We start from the raw sequence: 21,668 nt of genomic DNA, 5'->3' as shown, positions 1-21,668 counted from the left end.
AAAAATTAATACATATTATGGGGGAACAACAAATACTACCAAGTATTATTTGAGGAATTAGGAAATGAGGTGTTTCTTGTTATATGAACTTCAAACCAATTGCGTAAAGCCACATAAGGGAGGAGCTTGAAAACATATCTTACAAGAAAAAAAACCATCCACAAAGCATCGACAATTATAACAAGGAATCTAAAGCAGATAAAACTGCAACAAATTTTACAAGAGTTGTGACCTATATTATCCGTGTGAAGCCCTCAAACACAGTCCAGGTGATGTTGTTAAGCTACTTTAGATTTTATTTGATATAACAGACCGCTGCCTGCTGAAATAGGTGCAATCAAGAAACATAAAGTGGTTCCGGATCCACATTTCTTCTAATCCTGAAAAAAATATTTTCCTTTAACAAGTCAACATATGTGCATATTATTTAATGATAGAACTGGTAACGCGGTAAGCCTGTGTTTATCTGATCTCTCTCTCTCTCTGTGTGTGTGTGTGTGTGTGTGTGTGTGTGTGTTTGCGAACAGATCAACCATTCAAATATTCATACTAAAAAACACACATGAAATCAGGAAATGTCGCAAAGATGTTGAGAACTTCACTAAACTAACCAATTTTCTGCAGCCCATTTGCACCCATCAGTATCCACCACATGCAGGCTGTAAGCATGTCTTGACGTTGAGGATTGATTTTCAAAACTGTAGATGATTTAATCCAAATGTCAAACTACACATATTCTAAGCACGTCATACATTAAGCAAATCTACTATTAGCTAATTACAAGTGAGCAACCTCTGATGAATAAGATTGCCATGAATAACCACCAAGGTCCCAGCTTTCACTTCAATGGGGATGAAATCCTTTTGGTCATAGGATGGGGAGGGCCGATCGAAATGAACCCCGTTCTCATCTCTAATAAATTTCCTGACAAGGCCATCTAAGGGCAAAAGAAGAAGACCACTTAAGACAAAATATTAGACAAACCAGCTATAAAAATTAAGGTTTTTCTATGGTGTGCCCATGGGCACATGCTAAGCACCAAATTTCATGTATTTAACTCATTTTGATTGGCTACTACTTATTAATAATGGTGGACCCCCCTGATATACAAAAGCTCCACCAATCAAAATAAGCTAAATACATCAAATTTAGCACTTAGCATGTGCCCATGGGCACACACTTGCCAAACCCTAAAAATTAAAGCCGGAAGGACATACCTTTGTGTGATCCAGGAATAGCCCATAGGCAACCATTTGTGATGGTAGCATCTTCCAAAGCTAGCCACAACCCAGTGCAAGTCGCTGGTTCGGTAATAAGAAATGAGTTGTCCTGATGTGGTACTACTTCACCCCCAATACCTGGTTGCTGAAATAAATAAAACATCTTAGATTAACCTGTACAAAGCTTTGCAACTTCATAAAAGAAATGAAAAGTTATAGTGGATAAGTGGAATATATTAAAGCTTAGGTGCAAGGTTGTTATGCAATACTAAACACTTGTTTAGACTAAATATGCAGAGACAGGACTATAAAATCTTTGTTAGAGGTGCAACTCAAAGATAATCCAATGAATAATACTAATTAGAAATCGATATATATTATATATAGTTAGTTGGTTAATTAGTGTGTATGTGAGCGGCTGTGCGCGCACGCCCGTGCAGGCGTGTGTGTGTAAGGCTGTAAGCTTATAATGTGATGATATCATTAATTATATAAAAGAAAGTCAACTGCACATTATTTGTTCATAATTCCAAAGGAAATACCTGCTCTAGTTCAAATCATGAGAAGGTAGTTACTATGCTTATATTTTAGTTATCACTAGATTGAGAAGGTAACTAGTATGCTTATATTTTATTTATAACTAGATTCACCTATACTACTATACAGGAATGGTCCCAGCATCTAGAGAAAACATTCATGCTGTCAAATATGTTATGTTGATAAGATATACAATTTGCATTTATTAGAGAAGTACCTTGAAGATATACATCGACTGAATAATAACTGGCCTCTTGTAACCAAAAGAGTGCAGCAAGCTTGACATTTTATTAGAGCAAGAGACCTTCTTAAACACCGGTTCATTCTCATGTAAAGCTGTCAAACATAAAAAGTAGCTATCATAACGCCACATCCTACAAAAGGCATACTTCTACATAGACGATACGAGCGGATATGCATCTCACATTTGCACAACACCGAGTATGAAACACATAATCCAAATAGAAACTTTTAAAAAACACTAATATTGCTATATTCTTTACTTACCATGACCAACTTTGTTAATGGATAATTGCTTAGGTTGCTTTAAGTTACCATCATCATCAAAAGCTTTTTCTGTCATAGATCGAAAGTACAAAATCCAAATCATATAAATAATAACTAAAACCGCATAAATTGAGAACATGCTAAAGTTCATGAGCAAATTCCAACCGTATATACGTAGATATAACATGTACCTTCAAAGAAAAACGAAACCTTTTCAGCACTTTCATAGAAATAGTCATCACTAGTACGTTGCTGAAATAAAAACCAAGAAAAACAAATAATAAACCAAACCCTCCCTTGTAGCCTAATTGTCAACTGGGTATCAACTAATTATATAAAAAGTCCATAACTTTGAAAAAAAGATGCAATTTTAAAATAACCATTAATAAAAAAGAACCTGGTTCTTGGTAGAGAACACAGAGGCACTTGAGGAGGGATCAAATTCATTGAGCAACTGCTCCATTCGCTTCCTCATGGACTCTATCTCTTCTGGGCTTGAAAAAGATTCCATCACTAAATAGCCTGTTTGTTTTGTAAACAACAAAGGGGTTGATTTTAATTAACAGAGCAAATCAAGAATATATGTAAATAAGACACAGCAGAAGGAGGGTTAGTTATATTACCCTGAGAGTTGAAGAAGCTGAGTTGGTCGGAGCTAAGATTACCACCAATCCCCATTATGTTGTATAGATGATCGAATCCAGAATTTAAGATGATACTAGTGTATATAAAATGGCAGAGTTTGATAAGGAAGAAGAGTGGGCACGGGGCGGTGTTAGATTTTTTATTTTATTTTTTGACGGGGTTGCGTTGAATTGCAAGCAATTTGACTTATCTTAACATTTTCAGAAAAAAGATTATAGTTTAAAAAATGTAACTGAAAAAATTGAAACATGAATTGATATATATTCGGTAAATATCTGTTAAATATTTATTTTTAAATCAAATGCGAAAAAATGAATTGTATAGATGTCTTTGATGAATTAAAAATCCTTGTCAATAAATATTTGACAAATTAATAATCTCAATAAAATGATAAAATTGGGATTAGTTGGATAAATTATTTTTACTGTTATTATATGTATAAAATAATTATAATTATAACAGATTTAGTTAATCAAAATAAATATAAATTATGATTTATTAGAATATATTATTTTTATATAACATATGACAATTATACACATTACGTTACCTGCGTTTGTGTTAGAATATTGAGTTGAGGAGAATTAATTGATTAAAACACTAATTAGTGACATTTTAACATTTAATTAAAATGAATAACCACAAAATTTTAAAATCTTCCACAAAATTTCAAAGTTGTAAGATCCAGAACAAATAATTAATCGATTTTTTACCGATTAAGAGCAACTCCAATGCAATGCTATACTTGATTCTATTGCTATATTATAGCATCAAAAGTAAAAAACTCAACTTCAAAGGGGTGTTATATTTGGATGCATCCATGCATAGATGCATCCTTGGTTCTATATTTGAAATCAAGGATGGATCCATTCATGTTGCCACATCATCGATGACTTTAGCTATTTAATGAATTATACATCTACCCTATGTGATTCAATACCTAAAATGACTAAATTCAGTTCTTTTAATTGCATTTTACCTGGCACTGCATTTTTTCTATTACCTGGTGGCATTTAAAGGTTTTAAAATCATATTCATTTCCCCCACCAAACCACTGCTCAAGTTTACTTTTGCTCAAGTTTTGGCCGGCATGCTTGCAAATCTGTTACTATTTTTTAACTGAAATCTCCTCGCTGAACTCTTTTTTTAAGTTGCTCATTGGAGTAGTCTGGGGAAAAAACTAGACAAAAGAAAATGGTGACAATTTGTGAAAATGGGGAGAATTTGTTGAGATATTTAATAAAATTTATAGAAGTTAGGTAAAAGTTAATGAGTTGGTTAAATTTGAAACTAGTTATAGAACTTAGCATTGAAGTGCAAGTTTTATTTTAGCACCAAAAAACACTTTTTGGTGCTATATTATAGCAATAGCAATACATATATAGCATCTAGCATTGGACTTGCTCTAAGTACCAATTTAACCAATTTTTACATCAACTAATTTTTTATCTAATTTTTAAATAAATCATCATAACAAGAAAACTATTATAATAATACAACCATCAAATAATATTAATAATGTACTAAATCATAATATTATACTCCCTCCGTCCTCTCAATTGATTACATTGGAGGGGGACACGGAGACCAAGATAATGTATAAAAAATGAGTAAAGTTATTAGAAAAGTGGATAAAGTGGCGGGACCTATCAATATTTAATAATAGATTTGAGATAGTGGAGGAAAGTAGTGGATGTAAGAGCAAGTCCAATGGTGATGTTAAAATAGATGTAGCTATTTTTATAATTTGAAACCAAAAAATGATTTTTGGTGCTAAAATAGAACTTATGATCCAATGATAAATGTAAAATAGAACCAAACATATTCAAATAAATCTATATTCTCATTACATAATCTTAAAGTATATAACTATATTTGTAACTATTACTTTATTAATGTATTTTGTCAATTGCATGCTTATGTGGCAATTATAGCACCATCTATACCTGGTTCTATATTTAGAACTAAGTATAGCATTTTGTTATTTTACATTCAAGTTTAGCATCCCATTGGAGTTGAGTTTTGTGCTTGGATGCTATATTATAGCAATAGCACATGCTTTAGCACCTCCATTGGACTTGCTCTAATAGTAGTTTTTATTGTTAAATATGAGATAATAGGGGAAGACAGTGGGGGTAATGATGAAAAAAACTTACTATTTATAGTAACGTAAAGAAATGAGAGGGACATCCCAAAATAGTTAGTAACGGTAAAGAAATGAGAGGGACAGAGGGAGTACATGTTAATAACAAAATCCGATAAATTTACAAATACGTGCCGAATATAATAAAAGAGACATTGTACACGGTACTCAACTACCCATGATAGAAGAACTACAAATGTAAGATCATTTGAAATGCTATGAATTTAAGATCATTACAAAATCAAAACTGTCCTAAGATTTCTGTCGAGTAAAAAAAAAACTGTTCTAAGATTGCTAAATTGTGTGATCAGTGGAGACAATTTTCTAGCCGCCTGGCAACTACCATTAACACTCTACCTAAAAGTAAAAACAAAGATATGTGCACTTTGTATATTCATCACAAATTTGCAATATGTCATCTCACAGTTTGTTTAGCACAGCAGTTGCCACATGCCCCCGTGTGATGTTAGTTCCGCTCATGCCCCCTTATTCTGTTATTATTTCCAATAACAGAAGCACTTTCAGTTAAAATTTTGAGTATCCTTCCTTATGGAGTAATCAATCATTGAAGTTCCAACAAAACATATGTATCTGCCTCTTGTTGACGGAGAAGTGAAAGTATCAAAGGCCGGCTGTCATCCGCAAACACAAGCACTATGTATCTTCTGTTTTATTCACATGGCACATGCAATTTGGACACGGGAATGAATATATAGAGTCATGTGGTCGCCTAAGTTCAAACCCTTTCAAGTCACTATGAGTTCGCATAAATAGCATCTGCTGCTTAAAATTCGTCCACCTGGAAGAACACATGGTAAATTGCATACAGACGTGTATTAATGACAAAATAGAACTGTGAACAACTTCTCAACTAAATACGGCTTTTGTAACTGACGGCAACATCTAACTACATTCAATTATAGTGACCAAATACTCAAGCTATTTCACTGGGATAAAAAGCTGGAAATGCTGTTAGTTTCTTAAAGACTGTAACCAATATAATATACCAAATGGTAAAACTGTACAGTAGACAAGAGATAAATGCATACCCTATATTAGGATTGTCAAGAAACAAGACTAGCTTCCTCTTGTCAGGCCTGATTGTTTTTGAGTGTCCACCAAAAATATATCTTCTATGGCCCAACATAGACTGAGGGAAGTTACCCCCCTGAGTTGTCACAAACACTTCGCTATGAAGACAAACAGTATAATCAATAGCAGCCATCCTTGAAGAGAAATTCTAGAAAACAATACATCTGAGTCAAAGCAAGATATGTAACATATACAAAATGGAACTGTAATTATAACCTCTCAAACCTTAAATGGAGCTAGTTCCATCTCAGATGCCAGGGTCTCTTTTGTTTGTAATAGGGGAAACATTTCCAATAGTGGGTCCATATAAGTATCCGAGTTGTATATTTCTCCGGATGCTAAATATATAGATGTGGTGTTGTCAAACCCCATCCCTCTGAGCATCAAACCAACCTGATGACAGTGAAGGATACACACTTGTTACTATATCCGATTCTTGCTAAGTTATACTTTACCATTCACATTTGCACGAATATACACTTGAAACAAATGGATCGACCATAAATCCAAAAAAATCGAACTATACTCTCCATCAAAGGAAAGTAAAATGGCAACTCATTATAAAACTTTAACTTCATATGCTCCGCCTCCCTCCCTCAAGCACTCTCTCCTGCCTAAACACAATTGTTTTGTCAAATTTCTTATTTAAATCTTGGTTTTATGAGGCGGAGCAACAACAGTTGTATCATACCAAGTATGACCGTTCAAGAGAATTCATATTAAGTTACGTCATAATTTACTGTCTCGTGCTTAGAGGAACAGTGACCGACCCTCTTTCTAGATTCCTACCTTGCAATACCATGATCTCTAGACATGTGTTTGAATGCGGACCGACTACCGACTAACTAAAAGCATCAAACATCTAAAAAAAATATACACGGCATGGAATAGGCAATCTACAAAGTCATAAATAACTTTTTTATGAAACAAATAGAAGGAGAAATACAAGAATATGGTAGAGGAACACGCTCTGCTACATCAACCAAAATGCTCATTAAGAATCTAACAAAGTAACAACTCATACCTTTATCAACATCTATTCCTTTTTAATATTTTCTCCAGGTTATTTATGACATAGAAGCTTGAGTTGTCTTTTCCGACACTAACGATTAGCCCCTTGTGATTAGCATCCCCCCCCCCCCCCCCCCCCCCCCCGCGCCGGTAGCTGATGCAAATGATCTAACAATAACGGGTCGTCTTCAATTACAATTCCTTGACAAAGTAGTAATATATGTCTATTTGTTTGTTTGTGCTCTAAAACTAGTGGAAGTTGCCTACAAAAACATTGTCTATTCTATTAATTTGTGCATGAATAATGATGAAATAATATGTTCACATAAAACAATTCGTTTATACTATACTATTAAAGTCGAAACATTATAAGTTTTGGTCTCGTTCACGGGCCTCTTATTTTATAAAATATTTTAATGCGTCTTTTCGATTATATATAAAGCACATTTGACATCCTCATCAAAACATATTTCTCGGGTCAATTTATTTATAAATCTTTTAACTGACCTAATTATTTGAAACTTAAATAACATGTCGAATAAATATATATTAACCCAAACACGTCAATCAATTATTTAAAAAGTCTATCTAAAAATAAGACACATATTATTCTGAGGTAAATATGTCTTCAAAACAAAGTTAAATATTAAAACACATGTAACAAACAAACAAATATTACAAGTCACTGGTGCGATGCACGGGCTATAAGCTAGTTTAATTAATGAATACTAAATATTTTTTAAAAAATTAACTAGGTAAAATATTACTCCCACCCCATTCCACTCATTTCATTACAATTTTTTCCCTGTTTAACACGCATTTGAAGGTGAATATTAGACCTCTCAATTCGTGTCGTGTACCTGGTACACGTACACGAATGAATTCGTGTACTTGAAATCCAAACTCAAACATGACACGAAAAAAAAGAAATAACACGACACGAAGTACACGAATTTTTTGTGTGCTTGGAAATACACGACACAAATTTAACACGAAATGTACACGAAAAGTACATGACACTAAATGAAAAAATAGAATATTAAATTACATTTTAATATTTTAAAATTTGATATTTAATTAAGTTTTATATGTTATTTGATATTATATCTATGTTATTTATAAAAACTACTATTACAATTAAATTATATATGATAAATCATGTTATTACTATTTATTATCAATTATCTATTATTATAATTAATTAATCATATCGTGTACTTCGTGTCGTGTCGTGTACCCGATGGGTAAACCCAAAACCGACATGAAATTAAGTCATGTACTTTCGTGTTCGTGTATTTTCAAAAAAAATTATAAAACTATACTCTCTAGGACTAGGAGCCTTAAAATGCTTGTCAACTCTCTGTCCCAAACGTAAGAATCAAGAGTACATTTTTACTATTTTCAAAAAAAAAAAAAGAGTACATTTTTACTAACATGTAATTCATTTTTTTTGTTTGCAACTAAAAATGTAAGATTGATGTAATACATATATTAAATTTTGTGTCTATAGCAAGTAATTCCTACTTTTTAAATGTATTTAAAATAAATTGAAACTTATATTTACATATTTAAAATATATTTTGTTACATATAATTAAATATAAAAAGTTAATTTACGCATTTGTATTTAAATAATCCATTCATCTCAAAATACTAGTCAATCCATGTATCTTAATGATTTAAATATGACATCTTAGTAGATTTATTTTTTTTGAATTCAAATTTAAATCTTACTTTTTTATTTAAAAAAAATATAATTAAAATAATAATTTAGGTTCAATCAATCTTTTGCACTTTAAATTAAAATACATGCAAAAAGTCTAAGGAACTACTATTTTGGGACGGGGGAATACCATAATACTTGCATTGATGCCATCTATAAACTAAACCTACTCTAATTAAAGCACATTTATCAACTAATTTTAAGCAAATTGTAATTTTCTTTAAAAAAAATTGTAACGAGGAATATTAAATATATAATTTAATGAAACTACTAAGAAAAATATTCTAACTTGAGCACATTAAAATATAAATATTCAAATTTAATTATATATATAAGCGTACCTCAAATCTATCTTAACGAGATAAATAATATTATATAATTAGTCTAATTATAAAACATGTGTATTATTCAAATATAAAGACATGTCTTAAACAAAAGTAATCTTAAATTAATAAACACTATGAAAATAATAATAATAATAATAATAATAATAATAATAATAATAATAATAATAATAATAATAAAATAATAATATGAAAACATATTAAATTAACTCGTGCAAGCAATCTAGTAATTTATAATGAGTTAATATTTCATTTACAACTAAAACTGTTTAGATATTAAAACAAATCATTAAAATAAAAAACAAATAACATTAATCTAGACATTTCTTTGAAACTATAAATAGTATTCACCTTGTTTAAGTGGAAGAATAAATATAACAATAAAGAAAAATATTATAAACATATAAGAATAAATAAGAATTTTTTTTAGTCCAGATCAGACAAAAATGTCTAGTCCTCCCATGAGATGAAAACAGGAATGATAGGGGGGGAGGGAGATGATGCATTAGGGAGATTATTGACACCCAATTATATATGTATAGACCAGTGGCGGAGGCAGGAAAAAATGCGAGGGAGGGCCAAAATACACTATAATTTTTTTTTCTCAACTACAACTAGAAAAGTGCAAAAAAACAAATAATAAAAAACAGAATATAATTACAATTACATGCTCTCATGTTGTGTTTGGTTGGAGTGAATAAAAATGGAAGATATGAAATGAGATTTGAACTATAATTTATTTAAATGTATAATAACTTCATTCCTTCCACCATTTCATTCCTATCACCCTTAACTAGAGCTCAAACCCTCCATTTTGTGAAAGTATGCTCCATTCCTTATTATACCTATTTTCTACTCGAATATTATAATACAAAATTTGCACTCGCTCATTTTTTCAAAATCCTTCCTCATACACTCTATTATTATTTTTATTTATTTATACTCATTCCATTCCATTCACTCCAACCAAACTCAACATCAGTGTCTCTCTCAAAATTATTTGTTTTCTTTCTGTTACTACTGCTCCTTACTGGAGACCTGGATAATGTGTGTTAGGTCAAAGACTCAAAGTATGTTGTGGGCTGATCGGTCTTAATTAAAAAAAAAAAAACTGGCTTTTGGCCCAATTTCAGGGAGGGCCAAGACCTATTCTGGCCTCTTACTCCCTCCGCCACTGGTATAGACGGTATAATGGTTGAGACTTAAAAGAGAGCTAGAGGGAGGAGGTTGGATATGAGACTATAATATGTCATTGTTTTGTAAAATGTTGGCACTGCTACTCTCATTTGCTGTCTTGATATCTTTATCTATTTATGATTGAACTGATTATTTCATCAATGTTAATGATTAAATCATTCATTTTGAGACATTGATGGTTCATGTATATATTCGTGCAAACGTAAATGGTTAAACTGTAATATAGCAAAGATTTTATAGAAGTGTAAAACTGTAACGTGGGTTCAGCAGACAACCCGATATGTTATCTCTCAGGAGTGGCATAAGACACAAAATATATATATCGAGATAGAAAAACTCCAACTTTTCTCGCAGAAAATCTACTCATCTATTCAGCATAGACTCCAGTTTGTAGTAAACTACTGTACCACGAAGGGAACCAGATAAAGAAGATGTAGGTACAGGTAGGGAATAGATAGCTAAAAACTGATGTTATCAGGTAAGAATTGCGTGGTCTATTCAAGTTAGATCTCAATTGCCACATCTAGTTTTTTCCAAGGTCAAGAAAGACAATTTCTTTTGGTTTATTCAGTTTTATCACTCGACAATGGTCCCAATAAATTGAAAGCAAGAGGAAACTGTGACCCAGTATAGCTGCAGAGAACAAAAAGTTTAGGGGAGACCAAATTCTAAAATTATGGAATACTAATTCAGTACACAACAAACTAGGTTTATATAGATATGAAACTGTAGCAATAACAGGATTTCCCAACAGACAATAAAATTTATTAAAAAGCTAGCTGAAGTTTTCGATTTAGGCACAAAATAATTATTGGTGAGAACTGTGAAAATTGAAAATATTTAAATGCCATAATGTCTACTCGATGAGCTATAGAGAAAGCATGAAGTACCTCTAAAGGTGTTAGTGGACATTTGCCATCTATCCTGTTAGCTCCTGGGCGAATAACTCGACCAGCCCTTGTAAATTTCCCCCTCCAACCTCTCTCCCTCGCAGCTTTCATGTCTTCCTCTTCTTTTTTCCCGCCATCATATACGCAACAGGAAAAAGCAACCATATCCTGCACTAGAAGGACGATAAATGCTTGCTACAACATACTCTAGAAAAAATCCCTAGAATAGACACAAGGGAAAAGGCTTCAACACAGTGAAAACCAACCTCCTCAAAACGAAGATGCACGGAAATGTATGTGCCATTATTTTTCATGCTGTGATTTTTCATCCTTGAAACCAGAGATTTACCCAAACTTAATATAGGACTAGAAAACCGTAAAGCTTCATAATTTGCTAAGCATCTAATTCGTTGAACGGGTAGAGGAGCATCAGAAGACAAACGATTTGCAAAAGGAGAAATCCTTATCACCCTGTTTTAAAAAGAAAATTTATATCATTCAGAAGTCAGAGATATATATACCACAGACAGATTGCACTCGGGGAGAGATATATTAGAAAGAAAGACAGGTGTTTCACCCATAGTAGAAGACCGTAAAGATGAGACATATGATGTAGTACTAGTAAGCATGATACACCAACAGTTTTTAACTAAATGAAACATTCGATAGGCAATAGAAAAACTCCAACTGTCCACGAACACAGTAGATCGGACCAAATACCTAATATGATAGCAGGTGACATATAGGAAATGAATGTCGAGAACTTTAACATCAACCAAAGTCATACCCACTTAATGATAGAAGCATATAATCTCTCTTACAGTAATTTGGTTGTTGGAATACCGAGTAGAAATGACGATAATTATCAATAAGTAACTACATTATTCCAGAATCCAGATTCATTATCCACCTCAAGAATGTTTAACTAGTATATTTTGGTCCAAACAGCTGCGATTTGCGCAACCTGTTCAACCACAAATTTAACAGTAATTTGATCCACTTAGCACAGTGGTACCCTGAAAAAAAGTTTTAGAAAAACTAGACGTCCATATAGGAGTATCGCAGCTCCAAGAAGTGCATCCCGCATACATATCGAAGGTTAAGAGTGAGGAAAAGTGGGACAGAAAAAAAAGACAAATGCAATATGCATGTGAACTCACTTTTCTTCAAGTAGCCTGGGAAGAATTTCTTCCTTGTAGAACTGAACGGGGGCCCAGGCTTTTACTCTGAAATTGAGTATATTGCTTGTGTTTATGTCGTAGCGTTCCATCAAGTAACCAGGAATTTTATCGACAATTCGTACATCATTTTTCAAGGTCCTAAGGAAAAAATCTTCATCATAGATGTCTTTGAACTCACTGTCCATGGAAAAATGAGGCAAACAAATTCAAATTTGTAGTACTACAACCATCTACGAAAACAAATACGACCGAGAAGTGACTCAAGTAAATTTGCTAAGAAAATAAGTATAGCAAACAAATGTAAAATTTTTATTTATAAATAATGTCTACAGGCCAATATTCAATATTTTAAAGCGCTTATTACTTACTATCAATAGATATCCCAGTCGGCACAGAATAAAGGAGATAAAATGAAATTTTTCGGGAAATGGGAAATTAAGTTAGTACAGCTAATAGTGCATCAACCGTTTGTTTAACATTAAATCCAAATAAATAACGACTATATATGATCTCCTTTCGGCAGCTTGAAAGTCAGCTGCTTAAATTTTGACAGTAAAGTAAGTGAACACCATAATTACATGTTCAAGAATCAGAGAACCATGGCCTACACAAACTGTCTACAAATCTGAATATAGCAACATTTTATATTAGTGCAAAGTATGTTATAGCTTTGAGTATGATCCCATCTGTTTTTATTAGAGATTGTCAGTCCCATTTCTAATTATATCCATGTATAACATGCAATAACATTCAAGTCAGATATTAAACCATATACACATAGACTGTATATGTTTGTGTACATATATAGTACATCATAAACATACATCAGTTACATAGTTAAGTAAAAAGAGATCTACTCAAATGAAACTAATGCAAGATCGTATCAACTAGCTCAGCTGGGAACAAATTTTATCAAAACAAGTTAAGATTACAAAAATATTGCACATTCAGACAATCTATCACTGTAATCATCAAAAAAAAAAAAAAAAATACAAACATATATACACACCTAGAGTCTTTCCAAACGCTATGATAACGAAACTCCGGAATGACAAGCGTTGCATTAAGATACGCGGCCACAGCAACTGCATTACATATCTATGAGACAGATATAAACCATGCCAAAATGCAATACGTAAGCCCTTACGTGTAAAAGTTTAAGGCAGTTTTGGATATATATAAGCCATTGGCATAAAAGGCACATAAATTACCGATGACCTCTGTTGATTCAAGCCACCATTTGCCTCGACTAAAATATATCCATTTGATTCAGGTAATCCTGCAGTGATAAACTACCTTAAATCAATATTCATCAATAATGAAGCATAAATGTCGATATGTGCAACTCAGAGTGACTTGAATATGATCGGGCCAACTTACATGACTAGTAAATATGTTTATGCATACAAAAATTGTGACCAGAAGATCAAGATTCTATTCAGCCAGTTTTCTATCACGGATGAGAACACAATCGATTGATAAAGAGAAACCTCGACGAAGAGCACGTCATCAATTCCAATAGCATGAAATATGTTATGGTTGTTCTTAGATGATCACAAGACCTCCATTTGTTAACTGATCAACAGAGAAGTAATATGTTCGAAAAAACAACTAGTATACCTATCTGGTAAATGTGGTTAAAATCCATGGCGCGAGACGCATTCATTGAGTGATGTTAGTTAATACTTAATAGTATGCTATTATAGAAGTTATCAGCGTACAGAGTTATGCAAACCCCCTTTGAAGATACCAACTAAGAGATTTTACTACAATAAAAACATAATAGCTTCTTTATTTCGATGATATAATAATACATTTCCATACCTCCAGAAGGCTTGTTTAAACATGGCCTCCACTGACCGCCTTTATGGCTAAGTTTCCATATACTTGAAATCTATAGTTAATTCAATGGCTCAAGTCAAACATAGATACCAAAAGAAGAAAACAGTAAATTTCAAATTCCAAATCTTAAGGAAAAGTACGGCATGTTGGCATGTGCAAGAGTTATTCAACATAGAGTTATGCATGTTACAAGCTAAAACTAGAAACAGTACAACCTAGTCAATCCTATCCAAGTCATTGTCGTATTCGCCAATCCACTTTTCTCACTGTTCATATTCTTCTAATATATTTTTATTAGAAATTGAGAATACATTTCAAACGTAATGCTGATGAATGAAGCGAAACTTACGTCCATTGTTACTACCACCTTATAAGCTTAAACATGCTCTAACTGGAGTAGATCAGCACAGGATATCGGGATGTGATACTTATTTAAGTACATATACATGGACCATTTTACGTTACAGTTGGATAAGAAGTCCATTTTACACCAATGTGAGTGGTAATGGGTGAGATTGAAAGGCGGTTTCAAGTGAAAGGCCTTACTTATGCAGCATAGCATTTGATTATATTATTATTTAGATGCAAGCGTATTTGTATAAAGTAATATTTTTTAATTTTAACATTCAATTGGTACTAGACCTGTCAATCGTGCCGTGTACTTTCGTGTTTCATGTGCTTGGAGGTGAAACTCATATCCGACCCGTTTAGGATTCGTGTACCTAATCTTAAACTCATATCCGTTTCGAAATGTGCCCGGTAATTTTCGTATAAAGGATTTTAACAATAATCAAACACTAAACCCATATCCGCTTTCGATGCGGTTCTTCTAATTGACTAGATGGAGATGCTAATGAAGGATTTTAACAAGTAGTAATAAAATAATTAAAGCACTAACCGCATCGGAAGCGGAAGTATCGGCTTCCATCTCATTCTTGAGCTTCTCATAAAACAGAGGAGACTTATAAACAGAGCCAGGGGCAGGGCGGTGATTAATGAACGGAACGACGTCGAAAGAGACGGAGCCAATGTAAAACAACATACAGAGAATGTAAATGAGTGGAGCGAATAGAAAGATGCCCTGGCGACGGAGTAGGAGAGAGAGTAGAGTGCGAGCAATGCGGTGAGATGGAGTTCTGGGAGAGGCGGCGGAGGGGGAGGAGGCGGAGGGGGTGGGCGAGTTGAATCGGCCGTGTTTTGTACGGACGTGACGGAAGCGAGGAGAACGGCGAGGAGAAGCTGGGGGAGATGGCGAGGTGTGTCCGCTGTTCGGGAGCCTGTTGTATGCGTGCATCGCTGATTCACTAATCACATCGTGACTTCATCTCTCTCCTCTCTCTCTCTCGATCTCTCTCTCTGTAGAGATGCATTTATGTCCAGCATACAAATTCATATTGCGATAAAATATGACGTTGTCTATTATCCTTTTTTAGGAGCATTGTAAACGTAGTAAATATTATTTTTAAATTTTAAAACTTTTTTTTTTTGCTAAAATCAGTATAATTATATAAATCAAGCCAAACCAAACCAAATCAAATCAAATATATTCAGTATATCTCACCCGGGTTTAAGGACATACTCAGTATATCCCAGCAGAGTCTGAGGAGGGTAAGAGACCATGATCTAGAGAGGTTGTTTCCGTGAATATCCCGGACACAATTAATAAAATTGTGTGTGATATAATGGTAATTATATAATCAATATAATTATTGTTTGATGCAAATGTTTTGCATTTTGTTTAAAGAATATAAGTGCAAATTGTAAATTTTAGGCCTGATCCTCAATGATGTCTTATTTTATTTGTGCTCGTAAAGTGAATTACTACAATATAATATTACCCGGTCCGGGGATGATGGGACGAAAGGGGGCTGAAAAGGACGGCTGTTAAGAAATTGCGGCCTGTTTTTTGAACAATTACTATGTGGGCTGTGGATCCATGACTTTATGATTTGGGAGCAGGTGATACCTCCACTACACTTGTCGTCATTACTCTGAAAATAATGAAGATCTCTGGGATTAAAGTATGTGCAAGTGAATCTTAAACAAGCTCCTACAGTCCTACTTGCAAATTAAAAAAAATAAAAAAGGTTTATCAAATTAGATCTGAATAGATTTTCAGTGGGTTTAAAAAAATAGAATACTGTTCCCTCTTTTTTATTTCACTTTTTCTATTTTCTTTCCTGATTCTCGACTATATATATTTTAATTGTATTATACAATATAATCTTGTTTTTTAAATTTAAAATAATATAAAAAAGTTTTATTATAATTTAAATTGGGTCAATTTCAGTATTATAAAGTGAAAGTACTTTCAATTTCCAAATTCAACGACTCCTAATTTTGCTTTTTCAACGACTATAAAAATGAAAAAAAAAAAATCCACTACAGTAATAGACGAGCTTTCAGCCTATCAAGACATGTCAGCAATCAGCATTAAGCCCCTCGACAATAACTAATTAACTGCAGGTTACACGATACGGTGAAATCCACACAACAGTATTAATGTAACCAGTGGATCATTCGTTTGATACATGGTACATTAAAACTAAACGAGAATTTCAATTCGAATTATGCCAAAGGTAAGCCTTTAGGCAAGAATCAAATATAACTGACACTCGGGGCCGGCTCTACAATAAGGCAAACTAAGCATGGGCTTAGGGCCCCCAAACAAAAAAAGGGCCTCCAAATTTTTAAAACCCTTTTATATATATCTGCATACATAAATATTAATATTTGTTTTATCAAAAATTTGTTGAAAACAAACTTTTACCAAATAATTTTAATTTTTTTAATATATTTAATTAATATAAAAAATTTTGATTTATTATTTAAAAATGAGAATAATTAAGTAAAGTATCATTTTTTTTGAAAGATTCTTGAAATATAAATTATTTTTATTATGTTTCTATTAATAATATTTATCATATTTATATGCATATTTGTTCAAAAAAATTAAAATATATATACATATCATGAATAATTATGATGAAATTAGTGTTTGAGCTTGTCTTTTCAGTTTTCACTGTTGTGTGTACATCTATTTATAACTCTTCCTCAACGACTTGCTACTGAACTATTATAATCTTTTTTTTGGTATCTTTCTCATCTTCATCATTTAACATCCAATATTGAGATAAGGGTCTTGTATTAATAAATTTATATTATATCAAAAAAAAATTATATATAAATATGGAAGGGCCTCATTTTTAAGTTTTGCTTAGGGCCCCAAATTTGGTTGAGCCGGCCCTGCTGACACTTGCAGGCTTACCGCGGAAAGCAATTTTCTCTAATCTCAGTTTCAAATCAAAAGCGATAAATACCTGCTGGGTTACATGGTTAAGTTACTCCATTGCAGCGAAATCAAATACTACGCAAAGCTACAGCACATTAGTTATAGCAAAAACAAGTGATGCCAAAAACCATTTGAAATACTTTTCAAAGTGTCAAGAATCAACAAAGTTACACCTCACACACAATTTATTCTTTTCAATAGAATGAACTGGTATAGATGTGAAATGGAGTGTGCCAAGGATGTGATCAGAGAGGGGATGAAAAGACAAAAGATTTGCAGCGGAAGAAAACTATAACATGACTCAGTTGTAGACGAGACTCGTATGCTTAAATCACAAAAGACCATATGGTTTTATTCAAGTGTTTCCTACTAGTAAATAACACAGGATACCCACAACTTGACAAGTCCGACGTCAAAGCATACAGAATCTACTCTGCACCATACATCCAGAACATCTACGAATATATAAAACACAAAAACTATAAGTTATTTGTCATTTTCACTGAAATAGTTCATAAACAAGTGAAAGGTCTCCCAATCAATAAAGTATGCTCTATAATTATTGTTTTAGTACTCAACACTCTTAAAATATAATCTGAGCACAACCCACTTAATCATGAACATGATAGGTGAAATTTTAAAAAAAAAGTGAAAAATGCAGTATATAACTTTTAAGCAGTCAACATAACCTTCAATCATTTATCCAATAGTCAATTGTGATTCTATTTCACAGCTCTAACACTTTGGCAGTTGACCAAACTGATGTTCAAGTACAAAAATAGAAACATGCTCGTATCATAAAGTAAGTTTAGAAGTACGACACTTTTAAATCTCATATGTAAGACATATTTTTTTTATTTTTTTTTGCCAAGATATATGTAAAACATATAATTAAGTTTTAAGTTTATATGTAGTATCATATTCTTACATTATTGTATTTAAATTCCGGAGTGCTGCTAAGAATGTTTTGTACTCTTTGTGTGTGTTTCTACTTGCTTATTATCTGTACACCTATTATATATTTACACGACGACAGCAGCAAGCATAGAGTAAAATATCCATCGACTTTCTTTATGCAACAAGCAAGACTAAAATAAACTAGAAATAGTAACTCGTCAAGGGTTCAACATTTAGTAGACAAAAGCATCAACATGAAACATACGAGAAAAATAAGTACAGAATCGTCTTTCATCACTTTTATCCAATATAATTGGTGAATATTATTCCAATATCTGATACACTTGGGAAAGCTAAATTCAAAAACCAAAACTAATCTCTTGAAATAATTAAACAACAGTCTTAGTAACAGATAGAAACCTCAGAAGATTAACATTAACACAGTCCTCACTTAGAAAATCCAAACTGATCATCAATCAATCATGGAGAGTTCCCAAGATATCATCATCCCTGAACAAGTGATACCTGCACCATAACGCCACCCCTTAAATGAGCAACCACCAACAAAATGCCCTAATTATTATAATTTGTTTTCTGCTAAATTCCATTTTTCTATATTCAAAAGAGTTTATTGCGTTTTGCACCCCGCTGGTATTCCGAAAAGTCATTTAAGGCGTATACTTTGAATAATTGCAGTATGCACCCCGCTGGTTTGAAAAGCGCGTCAATTCGAACCCTTCCCACCCGTTTCTGTTAAAGTTGACTCAACTTGCCCCGTTAACGTTAAAATTTAAGGGTAGTCTTGACCATTCACCCTTTATTTTATGTTTAATTAATTTAATTGAATAAACAAACGTAAAATCCCTAATTCCCTCCAATTCCCCCATCCCCTTTAAGTTTTGTCTTCCTCACACCCACACACTACAAACCCCGTTACTCACACCACTACACCAGTACCCCGTAAACCTAAAATCAACAACGATCAACAATGAGAGGACGATTAAGGAGTGGTTCAAGCGTAAATGATGTAGGAGATGTGAAATCGAGCGACAATGCTGGTTCATCCGTATTGGTTCTTGGGATTCAGTCCAAGCCGTTTTTGCTACCAACCAATTACCACACACACATCTTTCAGCTATTATTGATGAAGAGGTAAAGAAAGGAGGGGATAGATATGAAGAAAACAGAGAAGAGATAAGAAGAGATAAGAAGGGAGACAAATTAAAAAAAAAATTAGTATATGTATACTGTTTTCAGATTTGGTACTACACAGATCAATCAGCTAAATTTGATGACTCTTATCAATTTTGTCTTCTTTATATACAATACATTCATTTTAACAGAATTAACTAAAGAGCACATTGCACATCTCAAACCCGCAACCCGAAACTGCCGCCTCCAAGTAAATCACAATTTTTATCCTGTTCATTTTATAATACAGTTGCTTCCTTCCATTTTGCTGTGTTGTTTTCCTGTTTTAGTGTTGTTAACTCTTTAAGGGGGTTACAAGTGTGTGAATGTGTTTGAAAAATGACATACTCTTTGTCGCCGAGCTTGACTTGGGTGCCACCATATTCAGGCAAGAGAACAGTGTCACCTTCCTTAACAGACACCGGTATCTTATTACCAGACTTATCAATATCCCCAGGCCCAACCGCCACCACTTTCGCCGAGTTCAACTACAGTCATACACACATACAAACAAACATCATTAAACACTTATGTCCACATCAAATCATATGAAAACAATGTAACTAGAACCTAATCTGACCTTGGAAGATTTCTCCGGGAGGAGAATTCCGGCGGTTGTTTTGGAAGGAGGCACGATCTTCTCCACCAGGACTCTGTTGAGAGTTGGGATCAACCGCTTTGCCATCGATCTTGCTTTTAATCCAAATTGTTATTACTTTATATTGGAAAAGATTGATACTGTTGTTTCTTGTGTATATGTATGAATCTGGAGACGATGATAGAAGGTTCTAGGCTTTGAGGGTTTAGGTAGGGTTTTGATATCGGACTCTTTGCACAATCAATCCGGGTTTTTCAATCGGGTCGTTACTTTTTTTTTTTTTTTTTTTTTTGAAACGCAAGTAGTATTATAAAAGAAGCATTACATACAATGTCCCCAGAATGCTTAAACAAAACAATCCCCACAGGAGATCCTACCAACTACTAGCAGCTATTCTGGCACAGCAGACAAAAGAAGAAGAAGCCTAGGGACATCGAAATACTAAAGCTAGGATACATAGAAAGAAATAAAATGCCAGAAGAACATAGCAGAGCATGGCCAACACTTAAACCGGCCCAGCAGAAGAGGATGCCTTCCCCTTGGTAAACCCCATCAAAGCAAGCACTTTGTCAACGGACATGAGTTTCTTGAGATCAAAATCTCTTGAGAAAGGGTTAGAGACATATAGCTTTGGTATTATAGACTGCAGAGAGCCTGTGACAGCATGGTGAAGCACATCCCTAGCATAGATGCCGGTTCCAACTGGAGCGTCCAGGTTGATGACATCCTTGCTAAACTCTGGAGAGTGGTCAGACAGATGATTTGATTCCAGTGCATGCAGCGCCCTGCTGCTGATCAACCCATTGTCATTGAAAGAGAAATGCTCATAGACTTTGTCTTTACCCTTATCCTTGAACACACGCTTCTGCATGGCATCCTGTTGAGCACATTTTCGCTTTTTGGACGGTGGAGGACCATCAATCACCTCCCCATCCCCAATGTTCAGGGCCACCTCCAGGGTTGGACGTGGGAGAGTCATCCCCATGTCACGAGCAAGATAGTACTCTAGTTCTCCCACCAGTCCAGAGATTTCACCAAATTCAGAAGCATGGTTAAGCCCATAGTTGGCCATGTAAGCAGCCGATCCATTCATACGCGCTGGTATGCAAGCAATCACTCTCTTTGTTCTATCTTTCTCATAGTGGTTCGCGTAGATGGTGTTAAAAGCACCATAAGCTTCCAGCTGCACATCGTCGAGGAAAAAGTGTTCCTGATGGGTAACAGTGTCATACACTTGCATGCTAGTGGTTTCGATGTGTGTCAACTCCCAACCCTTCTCCTGTGCATGGATGAGAGCCGCCTGGATACCCGTCATGATTGCTTGCTCCTCAGATTGAAGCGGCAGAGGGCCAAGGGCAC

At 33.8% G+C, this 21,668-nt stretch overlaps 3 protein-coding genes across 3 annotated transcripts; all 3 read right to left on the bottom strand.

Annotated features, from left to right (window-relative positions):
* Positions 1–23: 23 nt before the first annotated feature.
* Positions 24–3,059, bottom strand: LOC108206333 (phytanoyl-CoA dioxygenase). The gene is made up of 9 exons (XM_017376596.2): positions 2,888–3,059; positions 2,662–2,786; positions 2,456–2,516; positions 2,265–2,333; positions 1,975–2,093; positions 1,218–1,365; positions 793–937; positions 612–698; positions 24–380 (listed from the first exon to the last, which is right to left on the bottom strand). The coding sequence occupies exons 1-9, from the start codon at positions 2,940–2,942 to the stop codon at positions 338–340; spliced, it is 852 nt and encodes a 283-aa protein (XP_017232085.1). The 5' UTR covers positions 2,943–3,059; the 3' UTR covers positions 24–337.
* Positions 3,060–5,149: 2,090 nt separating this feature from the next.
* Positions 5,150–15,729, bottom strand: LOC108206160 (protein ESMERALDA 1). Its single transcript, XM_017376367.2, has 10 exons — positions 15,230–15,729; positions 14,314–14,383; positions 13,701–13,768; positions 13,499–13,587; positions 12,469–12,666; positions 11,575–11,779; positions 11,309–11,476; positions 6,370–6,537; positions 6,102–6,292; positions 5,150–5,851 (listed from the first exon to the last, which is right to left on the bottom strand). The coding sequence occupies exons 1-10, from the start codon at positions 15,623–15,625 to the stop codon at positions 5,707–5,709; spliced, it is 1,698 nt and encodes a 565-aa protein (XP_017231856.1). The 5' UTR covers positions 15,626–15,729; the 3' UTR covers positions 5,150–5,706.
* A 3,066-nt stretch (positions 15,730–18,795) lies between these two features.
* Positions 18,796–20,526, bottom strand: LOC108206992 (10 kDa chaperonin, mitochondrial). The gene is made up of 3 exons (XM_017377449.2): positions 20,292–20,526; positions 20,060–20,199; positions 18,796–19,045 (listed from the first exon to the last, which is right to left on the bottom strand). The coding sequence occupies exons 1-3, from the start codon at positions 20,394–20,396 to the stop codon at positions 18,997–18,999; spliced, it is 294 nt and encodes a 97-aa protein (XP_017232938.1). The 5' UTR covers positions 20,397–20,526; the 3' UTR covers positions 18,796–18,996.
* Between the last annotated feature and the right edge of the window lie 1,142 nt (positions 20,527–21,668).

The sequence above is a fragment of the Daucus carota genome, chromosome 2, assembly GCF_001625215.2.
Source record: "Daucus carota subsp. sativus chromosome 2, DH1 v3.0, whole genome shotgun sequence".
NCBI lineage: Eukaryota > Viridiplantae > Streptophyta > Magnoliopsida > Apiales > Apiaceae > Daucus > Daucus carota.
Note: the sequence above shows the minus strand (reverse complement) of the source record. Positions and strands in the feature narration are given on the sequence as shown.